Genomic DNA, 13,077 nt, shown 5'->3' with positions numbered 1-13,077 from the left:
ACACATTAGCCCGCGACCATTTAGCTGTTGCAAGTGAAAATGGTCCACCCCAATCCTTACCCGTAACATAAATACTTGGACCAGAAAAATCAAAAATCGTCTTCTTTTTTTTTTTTTTTGGGTTATAGCGACGTGGATTATAATTATTTGTTTATTGCTTACTGCACATCTTATTATCAGTTGTAATAATCGTTTCAAATTTATTGTGGATTTTATCAACGCTTATTAATTAGCTTAATTTATTCAAAAGCCAGAATTAATAAGTCCCTGTGGTTTTCTAAAAGTTTCAAGAGGAATCGCCAAAAGTTATTCAAGCATAAGTATTTTAAACTGAATTTGGAGTTTAAACTTGGTAACAAGCTACATAACTAACTGCCTATCTTCTGCAAGTGGCTAAGACGAGAGCCTCATTGAAAGAGAAGGAAGGAAAAAGTGATTAATTATGTGAGACGCTTCTCCTAAAGCTAACAACTAATAATTGAAGCTACACTAGAAAATAGTTGTACTTAGATTTTAAACGCACATGATTTATTTTAACTAGTGTTCAAAATTTATGCGGTCACGTCCTCTCAATTTATTTTGCATGCTTGTCTCTTGCAGCATAAGAGAGCAAAATAAGAATGGCATAATAATGCCTATTAGTTTGTAACATTTTGTAAACCAGGCAGATAATGAAAAGCGAATATGTAGTTAAAAGTAGTGTTTGGATAATAGATTATTTGGTATGAATTTTTGAAAAAAAATTACTATAACATTTTTTTGACGTGATATATGTGAGATAAAAAGATGATTGAAAAACGTGTTGATGATACGTAAACAAATAAAATTATGCAAATAGTAATTTAAAATCAAAACTAATAATAGTGCTATTAGCAATTTATCTCTATCGCGTATCGCGCTGTCAAGTGAGAGGGCTGCAGCGAGAACTTGGAGCGCCGACTTCCTCAATCATGCACTAAAATCATTATCCATCAAACGAACAAAACAAAATGTCACGACATTATCAATTAGTTAATACTTAAAACTAGCTTCTTGTTTATTATATATTGTTTTTTTTTTTTTTGGGGTGGTGGGGGGCTAAGAATATTACTATATCGCTAGCTTCAACATGTCTCGTCTTATGCCGCAGTAAATTCTTCATCTCAGGATACTCCGAATTTTCTTGCAAGTCTCTTGAGTGAGGGTTGCTCCCCACAGCCAATATCTTCGTAATGGGGAAAAAGAAAAAAAAAATTCATTTTGAGAGTCAGACTCAAATCAAAGGTGAACTTCCAAGTATGCACTTAATTTGCCATATATTTTCACCCCATATGACGAAAAGCTAACATAAGAGACACAATTAGATTCAAACAATTCTGCTCGTCTCCGTTTCTTCCTCCAATCAGTAACAGTCAAATTATTTCATATAATATCTGGCAGAAGTGGGAAAAAAAAAAAGAACTTAATTAGTAGTAGTAGTAGTATGTGATCATGAGTCATCATCAATTTACCTGAGGAGTAACTCTGGGAGCGCAAGTGATCGGCCGTGAACAACTTTTACTGTTAATGTAATTGGATGAAATATGATGGTTGCACGTTGAAATCACATTTAGAAATTCAAGATTCACTAATTAAGTTTATAATTTTTTTTTTTTTTTTAAAAATGCTTGATGAGTTCGTCACATTGGTCACTCGCAATATTAGATAGAGAACAAACAAACATTTTGAATTTAAAGGAGTTTCAACACTTTACCAAATCTACATCTACTCCTAACTACTATTCCACAGTACCCTGAACGGTTGCAACAAAAAATTAGTGCCTTGAGAAAATGCATGCAGGAAAATTGTGCTAGCAACCAATAAATAAATGAAATGCGCCTATCGGAATCAAGAAGCATGGCAAAACTCATGCCTCGAATTTGATTCTTTTTTTTTTTCTCTCCAGCTACATATATCTCATGCGCGTCTGAGATGTCCAATCTTTAATTATGCAGTTGCACAAGACTGATTGCCAATGCCGATTACTCTATGGTCAAACGGAATGGACTTTGATAGATTCTCGTATAGATCTTTAAACGTCCCTTCCCCCTTCGGCCCTTCCCCCCCCTCCTTTCTCCCCCAAACAAAAAAAAACATATATATATATATATATATATATATATAGAGAGAGAGAGAGAGAGTGTGTGTGTGTGAATTGAAAGAAAAAGAATCCCATTTTGCGAATCAATAATGTCTATGAAAAGGGTCCTGTCCTGAGGACCTGAGTGCCAATTCGTTCCACTTCTTTTCAAGTAAAGCCCTGTGGCATTCAAACTGTCACCAGCTGAGTATTCAACGTTGTTGTGTCTTGTGTGAGAAAAACTCCTTTCACATCTTCATTTTTGCACGGTTTTTTCTTAGATATTACTACTTACTATAGTAGACATTTTTCGCTCTTCCCCCCCACAGCTTTTGTTAGCATTTCCTCTTTTTTTTTTTCTCTTTTCAATAACTTAACAGTAATCATCAGCTGACGAGCTTCCAGATAGACGTCCGCGTGAAGCTCCTACTAATCACATCCAAAGAACGACACATACAATACAAATGAGAAAACGACTAGCACTAATATAAATTATAAGATAGAAGTTTGGCGTCATTAGCAATTTCGGTTTATGGCAAATGGACAAATGCAAATAACAAAATCCGCATGTTACAGCTTATGCTAACACTGAGGCTCAGGGACTTTGTATTATTGTATGCATTGCATTGGTACCATAACCAAAAGTGGTGGTCACTATATACACTATAGCCTGGTACAAATCACAAGTCTATACATTGGACTTAGAAGAGAATTTCCATCCACGTTCAGTTCACTTGATTTGACGGGCTAAAACCGAATTAAGATGAAGCTAGCTCATAATCTAATATAAGCTTATAATTATTTTTCGATAAATCTTTTCTTGTTTTCAAATGAAATGACAAGAAGAATACTTTAGACTTGATATGCTACAGGCTTGTTGGGGTTTGGACTTCCTGAGGTATGGTCCTTTTTTTTTTTTTTTTACGAAAACATTTTTATAACTTAATCATCGTAATTTAGGAGGGAAATGAGCCTAAAGAGGTTGTGTATAAGGCACTAATAGATATAGTTGTAACTCGCAAGAAATAGGGAAAGAGAGGGGGGATTCCAAAAGGAAGGGGACAAGAGGAACAGGGTTCGAGACAGATTATAATGAAAATTAAGGTCCGTTTATTGAAAGGCTAAATCGTGTCTTCTGGCGGTGGAGGAGCTTCGGACTTGGCGTTTTTAGGCGAGTCCCGAGTCTTTGCTTTTACTAAGTTTAGAATATCAAACCACGGGGAATCTCTCTAATTAACCACTCCCTTCTCCCCCTTAATTACTGCTATCAACTGTTAATAAATCTTTTAGCCTTTCCATGGCTGTCCCCCTCAATTGCCCCGCCCCACCTAGGGCTGCAAACGAATCGAGCCGCTCGCGAGCCGCTCGAGTCAAGCTCGAGTCGAGCTCGACATTAATCGAGCTCGAGTCGAGCTCGAGCCAGCTCGAGTCAAACTCGAGCTCGAACTCGAGCTCAGAATATTAAGCTCGTTAGCTCGCGAGCCGGCTCGCGAGCTTGAGTATATATATATTTTTTTTATTTTTATTTTTATTTAATAATAAAATTACGTATATTATATATATATTTTTTTTATTTTTTATTTTCATAGTGAAATTACGGATATATCCTTAATATTTTATTATTTATTCAGAAAAAAATATTATTGTATTTATTTTTTTAAAAAATAAAATAATTTTTTTTATTTTTTTCGAGCTCGAGCTCGAGCTCGAGCTCGGCTCGACTTGATTCGAGTCGAGCTCGAGCTCGAAAATTGCCAGCTCGTCGAGCTCGAGCTTGATAAAATTTAGTCGAGACTCGGCTCGATTAGCTCAAAGCTCGACTCGACTCGGCTCGTTTGCAGCCCTAGCCCCACCACACACACACACACAGAGACAAAAGAAAAAATAAATGAAACCATACAAATTCATATTGATTTTATTTGGTGAAAGTAGTAATCCTTCTGTCACATATTTAATGTGTATTGTTACCAGAAAATATGCTAGTAGTAAGTATTTCATTAGTTAATCGTTTTGGTTGGGGGAATAAATACAAATAATATTGAGTCAAATATTATAATATTGACTAAGCTGATATTGCATTGAAAAACTAGAGAGTCTAAGTTTCAAGAATAATTCGGTAATATAAATTATCTAGTTTGAATGGACCATCTAGTAGTATTAATGAGGAAAATACTAGTGTGAATAAAAATAATTGATTTAAAATCCTTATACTATAACTAACACTCTACTAGTTCATAACATGCGTGAAATAAGAAATAGAGCTGGCCGTCGTCAGAAATCTCGTTAAGACATCAATTAATGCGTGCTTGGATTAGCTTAATAACATTATTATTGATCAGCCCTTTTCATTATTTTCCATTTAAAAAAACAGAAAAGAAATTCTCTAAACCCAGTCCAGTCCCCCAGCACATAGATAGATACGTTAGATTTGAAAAAAGAGGAGAAAAGCTTTGGGCCCTACGGCCTCATGGATGAGCTGGCACTTGGAAAGGGACAGTAGCTTGGAAGTCATTAAATGTCACAAGGTGGAGGGGAGCAAAGTAGAAACTATCGTCCTGCCGCTGTTGCTGGCGCCTGGCGGTCACTTTCCTTTTCCCTGGACTGGGGCTTCTTGGGTGGGGGGTCCAAATCGAGGGACTGGTTGGTCAATTTTCCCCAGTTTCACCCATATTATGTAGCTAGGTTGGTCCACACTCCACTAATTAGTTGTTGCCTGCGTATCCTCCATAATGAGAACTATCTGCTATAATCCAAGAAAACCCAGATTGCAAATTCGTCCTTCTGTTTTCTTCCGTAAAATGACTTGTGAATTGCAAGGGGCAGAGGGAAGGAGGGGGTTCCAGTTTACTATGATTGAAGGGGTACAGTAGCAATGTGGATAGATTAGAAAACAACCCCACCTCCCCAAGAGCATCTCATCTCATTTTGTCAGTCAGCCATGTTTGACCATGCTTTATGAGAACAAACAAAATCATTACTGTTGTAATTATGAGCAGTTCCTGATTAATGTTCTTTTTTTTTTTTTTTGGAACCTTTTTTTGATTGATTGCGAGGTGGGCATGAATGAATGCTTCCGTATTACTTTCTTTTTTTTAAAAAAAAATATATGAAATATCGGATCGAATTAGAGATAAACCTTGACGTCATTCTCGAAGTAGCAGTATAGGTCGTCTTCGCTCTGTAGTTATAACTTATAATCAATCAAGCAGGAAAAAAAAAACACTCTATGATAAAGATGAGATATATCCTTTTTTTTTTTTTATTTCGCTATTCCCAGTACTTATAGCATGACCATCTTGTGCCTGACTTTTTCGTAACTGAATTGAAAAAGGGGAGGTTTTTTTTTTGTTTTGGAGGGGGAAGGTGTCTGATACAATACAATTTGATGATTGTGTCAATAAGGTCACAAGGTTTGCATGGGTGTGTCTAATGACTGAATCAACAGTTGCAAGGAGAGAAAGCTCAAACGAAACAACAAAAGTTGCTCACCAATTCGCCGTGGATGATCAGAGATTAAAACAAGAAAAACAAATGACCGCTAGTTATCCGTATTGTACTGAAAGGAACGGGTATTTAGTGGTTGAGGCTGAACTTTAACGTACCCATTCGGTGCTAACCTTTTTAACCGATGTCGAAAGCCAAATTTTGGGCACGGTTTTAGGGGCTTTCTTGCTATATAATGGCAATATATAGATCGCACGCGCTCGTCGAATTTATTTTGTGGCCTTTTGCTTGATACAACTAAATAGATGTTTTTTTTTTACCCCACAAATAGATGTTTTTAATCTGCAAGATCGATGAAGTGGGCATTCTCAGTATGTCGAAACAATTATGTGTGTGACAGAAGTGAAAAAAACGACCATTTTGGTTGTGTTTTAGGTCTTAGAAAAATAGCTAAAAGTATACAAGTTAAAATGACTACAGACAAACCAAATAGACGCACTGCTATTGGTGTTGGTTACTGTTATACGATAATTTCAGATTAATTATGGCTGATGCTAACTAAAGGTACACGTGGTAGATAATCACACTTAGCAACAATTAGCACATTCTCGTATGAGAAAGGGGTAAGAGAAAAAAAACAAATGGTTATGAGTGAAAAGTTCGACAAAACAAAATTTGCACCGCAGCAGCACTGCGCTCGTCTCTGTGTAACTTGCAGCATTACTTGCGCTGAAAGGTTTCGCAGAGTTATTAATTGATGTCAATTGCGATACCTTTTTTATTTTTATTTTTATCCTATTGTTTGGTATTTTCCCTTTATCCATCCAAATTCAAAGGCTTATTTTTTTTTTTTTTTGTCAAAAATGACATATCTATTTTATTTTTTACAAGATTACTGGAATGAGATTTTGTTTACACATTTATCCTTTTACTAATCTAGTTTGTACGTAATGGCAATTTAGAAAGACATTAATATTTGAATTGTCATTTTTAAAATATTTTTATATTTTTTGTGAATATACTTTTTCAATTACCTTTTTACTTTACATATATCATGTCGTTATAATAAATTTTTTTTTTCGCAAAAATCCTAGAAAATAGCAACCTAAACGGCTCTTATACACGTTGATTTGATGTTTGTAATAGTAAGTTGATTTTGAGACTAGTCATATTATTGGGTCGGATCTTACCCAAATCCAATATAATTGGATTGCATTTTGATTTAATTTCTTAAACTCAGACCCAAACCCCTGTAATTCCATACCAAAATCCAAACCCATGTATATATAATTAAATACTAGTGTGTGTGTATGTATACATATATACTAGTAAATATATAAAATAATATTGGACATCGATATAACACTTTGAAAATAAAGAGAAGTAGTTAATTTAGTTCATAATATTGCACTTCACTTCTTGAATATTAATTTTATTATTTGAAAGTAAAAATTGGATGATATTTATATTATTTTTGAACTCTACATGTTTTAATAATTTTTTATTTTAGTATGTTTAGAAAAACATAACGAATATCCATTGGATATTATAAGGTTTGAGTCTGAATTTGCTTTTTAGACCCATAACAGTTTGGATTTAATCAAATTTAATAGATCTAGATTTGGATAAAAGAGATTACACTCAGCTTGTACCTATCAACATGCCTAATCAAAAGAGAGAGTAGTTTCTTCAAAAAAAAAAAAAAAAAAAAAAAGAGAGAGAAAGAGTAATTAAAAGAGAAGAGTAATTATGGGAGAGTGCCAATGTGTAGTCTGGACTCTGGCGTCTTCAGTAAACAATAATGTCATACAACGTAAATTAAGTCAACGTAGCTTCCAAGATACTACTTAACCCCCCCCCCCCCCCCCCCCCCCCCCACAAAAAAAAAAAGAGACTCCTTTTAATACACTCCTAAGTCATGAATGGTAGCATATGTACAATTATAATCCCTTTACTATTTAGAACGTTAAACGCATATATCCACGTAAACCCAAACTCTAAAAGCTAATAGAGTCAGATTTGCTTCGTATTTATTTGATTAACAATAAACATTTCTTCTTTGATATTATAATGCTTAGTATATCAAATGTTTAACCCATGAATTAAGTGATATATCTCTCAGTTCTCCAACTCATGGAGAGGGAGGGAAAAGGGTGCGTGCGTGCTGCTGTTAATAGTTCCACAGGACAAGGGTGACGTTAAATGTAAATAATCCCCAGGACAGGAAAAAAAAAAGGGAGATTTTAAGCTACTGATAATTTTTCTATTTAGAGCTCAATTAGGGGCGTGCTGTCTCTTGCTTAGCCATTTATAGCCTAGTATATTATTATTATTTTTTTCGTTTGAAAACAAAAGAAATTATATATTCAAGTCTCATTTCTCAAACAATGAAGCGTTTTATTAAATTCAATCTTGGACAACCAAAAGCCAAAAAGATGGCTTTTATATACCTCCAGAGAAGAGAAAAAGAAGGCTTTTGAAAAGAGAAAAGGTAGGAAGATGGGATGGGGAGTGGGGTGCGGTGGAGGGAGGGTTGTCCGGTCCGGTGTCGTCTCACAAAGGCCTACGACGCCAGTACCCAGTACTGAGTACTGAGTAGTACTGTGTACCCGGCCCCTGAATGATCCACTACGTACGGCCCCGCCCCCACCTTTTAATCAATCTCAGCGGTACAATTTTAGGCAGTCAGGACATTCAAAATGTTCTTTTAATCCCACTCTTCCCTTCTCATCCCAAAAATTCCAAAAGCAAAATCACCAAATCCTTAACTAATACCCACCCAAAAGGAAGGAAAGACTACCTTTTTTCTTTTTTCTTTTTTTAAATTAAAAAAATACCCATTAAAATAAAGCCCACACCTTTCTTTCTTATAGCTTTCTAGCAGTAGTGGCAAGTATTCCAGTTTTCCCACCCTCCTCAACTCAGTACTCAGTAGTCAGTCCCCTCCCCACTCTTCTTCTACGCTTCCCCTAGCTAGCCAGCGCAAACTGAAAATGCGTTTTGTTCTCCTCCTCTTTCTCCTACTCCATCTCCATTCTTGCTTTGCTGCAAGAACACCCCGAATGCCGGAGTACAAGGCATTACTCTCCATAAAATCTGCCATCACCGCCGACCCGCAATCTTCTTTGGCTTCCTGGAATGACTCCACTACTCATTGCTCCTGGTCTGGCGTCACCTGCGACTCCTATGGCCGTCACGTGACTGCTCTTGACATTTCCGGACTTAATCTCACTGGCACCCTTTCCCCTGACGTTTCCCATCTCCGCCTTCTCCTCAACCTCTCCGTCGCCGCCAACCAGTTCTGTGGTCCTGTCCCTCCTGAAATCTCCTCCATCTCCACTCTCCGCTACCTTAACCTCTCCAACAATATCTTTAACCTCACCTTCCCCCGGCAGCTCATTCGCCTCAAAAATCTTGAGGTGCTTGATTTCTACAATAATAACATGTCCGGCCCTTTGCCTGTGGACGTTTACCAGCTAACCAACCTCAGGCATCTCCACTTGGGCGGCAACTTCTTCTCGGGCAGCATTCCCGCCGAGTATGGTTCTTTTCCTAATCTCGAATACCTCGCCGTTTCCGGCAACGAGCTCGCCGGTAGGATCCCCCCGGAGATAGCAAACTTGACCAAGCTTCAACACCTTTACATTGGCTACTTCAACACTTTCTCCGGCGGGATCCCACCCCAAATTGGCAACTTATCGCAGCTTCTGCGTTTTGATGCCGCCAACTGTGGCCTCTCCGGCGAGGTTCCCCCGGAGCTTGGGATGCTGCAGAACTTGGATACCCTCTTTCTTCAAGTGAATGCGCTTTCTGGGCCGTTGACGTCGGAGCTGGGATACTTGAAAACCTTGAAATCTATGGATCTGTCCAACAACATGTTCACCGGCGAAATACCTTCCTCGTTTGCGCAGCTGAAAAATCTCACTCTCTTGAATCTTTTCCGAAACCAGCTTCACGGGTCGATACCGGACTTCATTGGAGACTTGCCGGAGCTGGAGGTGTTGCAGTTATGGGATAACAATTTCACTGGAAGCATCCCACAAGGGCTGGGGACTAATGGGAAGCTTCAAAATCTGGACCTCAGTTCGAACAAATTGACTGGAAATTTGCCCCCGAATATTTGTACCGGAAACAAGTTACAGACATTGATTACTCTGGGAAACTTTCTCTTTGGGACGATTCCTGAATCCTTGGGCCAATGCGAGTCGCTGAGTCGACTTCGGATGGGTGAGAATTATCTCAATGGGTCGATCCCAAAAGGGCTTTTGAGTTTGCCACAGCTTTCTCAAGTTGAGCTTCAGGATAATCTTTTAACAGGCTCATTTCCGGAGACGGATAAAACATCGACCACTCTCGGCCAGATTAGCCTTTCAAACAATCGTTTATCTGGGCCGCTGCCCCCGAGTATTGGGAATTTCGTGGGTGTACAAAAGTTTTTGCTTGATGGGAACAAGTTTACTGGCCCCATTCCGGCTGAAATAGGAAAGTTGCAGCAACTATCAAAAATTGATTTCAGCCACAATAGCTTTTCAGGCCCCATTGCCCCTGAAATCAGCGAATGCAAGCTCTTGACTTTTGTCGACCTCAGTAGGAACCAGCTTGCTGGTGAAATCCCAACTGAGATCACAGGTATGAGAATATTGAACTATTTGAATTTGTCAAGAAATCATTTAGTTGGAAGCATTCCGTCTCCAATAGCATCCATGCAGAGCTTAACTTCTGTTGACTTTTCGTACAACAATTTGTCCGGGATGGTTCCTGGGACGGGTCAATTTAGTTATTTCAATTATACTTCGTTTTTGGGCAACCCTGATCTTTGTGGCCCTTACTTGGGACCCTGCAAAGAAGGGATTGTTAATGGAAGTACTAAACCTCATGAGAGAGGAGCATTTTCGCCCTCTATGAAGCTTTTGCTTGTGATTGGCTTGCTTGTTTGCTCGATCGTGTTCGCAGTTGCTGCAATTATCAAAGCACGTTCGCTAAAGAAGGCGAGCGAGGCCCGTGCTTGGAAGCTTACGGCTTTCCAACGCCTGGATTTTACTTGTGATGATGTTTTGGATTCCTTGAAGGAGGATAATATCATTGGGAAAGGAGGTGCCGGGATTGTGTACAAAGGGGCAATGCCTAATGGAGAACATGTTGCTGTGAAGAGGTTGCCCGCGATGAGCCGAGGCTCATCCCATGATCATGGGTTCAATGCTGAAATTCAGACTCTTGGGAGGATTAGGCACAGGCACATTGTTAGATTGTTGGGATTCTGTTCTAATCATGAGACTAATCTTTTGGTTTATGAGTATATGCCTAATGGGAGTTTGGGAGAAATGCTTCATGGCAAGAAAGGGGGTCATTTGCATTGGGATACACGGTATAAAATTGCCGTGGAGGCTGCTAAGGGCCTTTGCTATCTTCATCACGATTGCTCGCCTTTGATTGTCCATCGTGATGTGAAATCCAATAACATCCTTTTGGATTCTAACTTTGAGGCTCATGTGGCTGATTTTGGACTTGCCAAGTTCTTGCAAGATTCAGGAACATCTGAATGCATGTCTGCTATTGCTGGTTCCTATGGTTACATTGCACCAGGTACTGCTCAAATGCACGATTTCTCAATAGTAGTATAGGAAGAGGAATTTTTGGTATTTTTCTGCTCATAATTATCTTGTTTACTGTATGAAGTTGGTAATCCCTTTTTGAAATTGGAACTGCACTGACTTTTGACTGGTAAGACTCTTTACGTTGAGATCTGACATTGATTTGTTTCCTGAATTTCTTGACTTGATTCTCCAATTTACATACCATGTGCGCCTTTATTGTATTTCCAAGTACTACTTTGTCACCTTGACTATACACTTCCTTCTTGCCTTTGAGAATATTGGCTCAATAATCATCAGTTCCTTTAGCTGTTTTCGACAGTTAATGTCTGGAGGAAAACACTTAAAATGAACATGAACTTAATGGTCCTGTAGCGTTTGACTTTCATTTATTAAGGAAAGTCATTGAAAGGACTCAATTTGATCTCCAACTAGTTAGGTAATATATTGGTGTGGTGGGTTTATTACTATTCTACGGAGTAACTTGGATGGCAAATTCAAAGCCAACATTGTCTCGGAGACTAATTTGAGTCTACAGGATATGGCTAGCATGCTAACATTTGTTTTTTCTGGTAGGTATGAATATCATGCTATTTGGTCAAAGCATTGGTGTTAAAATAATCTTTGCTTCTGATGGTCTGCTAACAGTTTCTTAATTATTGTCAGATGTACTTAGAGTTGCAATTCTGGTCTATGCAAGCAATAATTACATTAATGTGTTTCAGATTAATTTTTTTTAATCATTGTTTTTTTTTTTAAATTGCAGAATATGCCTACACACTCAAAGTTGATGAGAAAAGCGATGTATACAGCTTTGGTGTAGTTCTCTTAGAATTAGTGAGTGGGAGAAAGCCAGTAGGGGAATTTGGTGATGGGGTTGACATAGTACAATGGGTGAGGAAGATGACCGATGGGAACAAGGAAGGAGTACTCAAGATCCTTGATCCAAGACTCCCTACAGTTCCCCTTCATGAGGTGATGCATGTATTTTATGTGGCGATGCTCTGTGTTGAAGAACAGGCAGTGGAGCGGCCCACAATGAGGGAGGTTGTGCAAATACTGACTGAGCTACCAAAGCCAGCCAACGGCAAACAGGGAGACTCAACAGACACGGAATCTCCCCCACCGGCGTCCACAGTGGAGTCTCCAAGCACAACTCCTGTGGACTCCAAAGACCATCAGCAACCACCACCACCTCAGTCCCCTCCACCTGATCTCCTTAGCATTTAAGCAGAGCTCTCTACTGAATGGTTTTTTTCCTTTTTTTTTGGGGGGGGAAGAGAGGGGGTTGGACGGGCTTGGTTGGATTGTTTAGTTTATTGTAGGATTTAGCTTTTTCCATATTTAATCTTAAGTTTCCCGGAATGGGGTTGGCCTAGCTTTTTCTTTTTGTGATCATTTGCTTTGTTCCTTTTAAGTTGGGGAGGAAAGAGGAGGGTAAAAAGGGCCTGGGTTGACTCTGTAACCTTGAAGGTAAATGGGAGCTATCGGTAAGTTTGAAAGTGCTTTTTTTTTTCTTTTTTCTTTTTTCCGTGTACAGTGGGAGTTGTTGGCAAAAAATTATCTTGAACATGTGATGTAGCTTCCTACTGCTCATCTTTCTTTATAACTTTATTGCAAATGTTCTTGTTTCCCTTATTTTTACCACGAAAGAACCTGGGAGAAAAGTCTATATGCCTAAAGCACGGGCGTGCAAATCAAGAGTTGTTTATGCTTCTTCGTGGGTTCTGGTGACTAGAGTGAGTGGTTAAGAGGTCGGATGATCATGCGTACGTATGGATAAAAGCGTGAATTAATTAGCTATAATTTTGTTTTAGGCCGATGATGAAAGATGGCAGGCGACCTAGTGGGAGTGCATCGAGCCCGGCGTGGCGTGCAGTGGAGAGTGGGGGCATTGGGTGGTCAGTGGGGGGCATTGGGGTCTGGCTTTGCTTGACAGAGAAA

At 38.7% G+C, this 13,077-nt stretch overlaps 1 protein-coding gene across 1 annotated transcript; it reads left to right on the top strand.

Annotated features, from left to right (window-relative positions):
• Positions 1-8,300: 8,300 nt before the first annotated feature.
• LOC113702347 (uncharacterized) lies at positions 8,301-12,742 on the top strand. The gene is made up of 2 exons (XM_027223510.2): positions 8,301-11,125; positions 11,900-12,742. The coding sequence occupies exons 1-2, from the start codon at positions 8,536-8,538 to the stop codon at positions 12,361-12,363; spliced, it is 3,054 nt and encodes a 1,017-aa protein (XP_027079311.1). The 5' UTR covers positions 8,301-8,535; the 3' UTR covers positions 12,364-12,742.
• The last annotated feature ends 335 nt before the right edge of the window (positions 12,743-13,077 follow it).

This window comes from Coffea arabica, chromosome 7e (genome assembly GCF_036785885.1).
Source record: "Coffea arabica cultivar ET-39 chromosome 7e, Coffea Arabica ET-39 HiFi, whole genome shotgun sequence".
Classification (NCBI taxonomy): Eukaryota; Viridiplantae; Streptophyta; class Magnoliopsida; order Gentianales; family Rubiaceae; genus Coffea; species Coffea arabica.
Note: the sequence above shows the minus strand (reverse complement) of the source record. Positions and strands in the feature narration are given on the sequence as shown.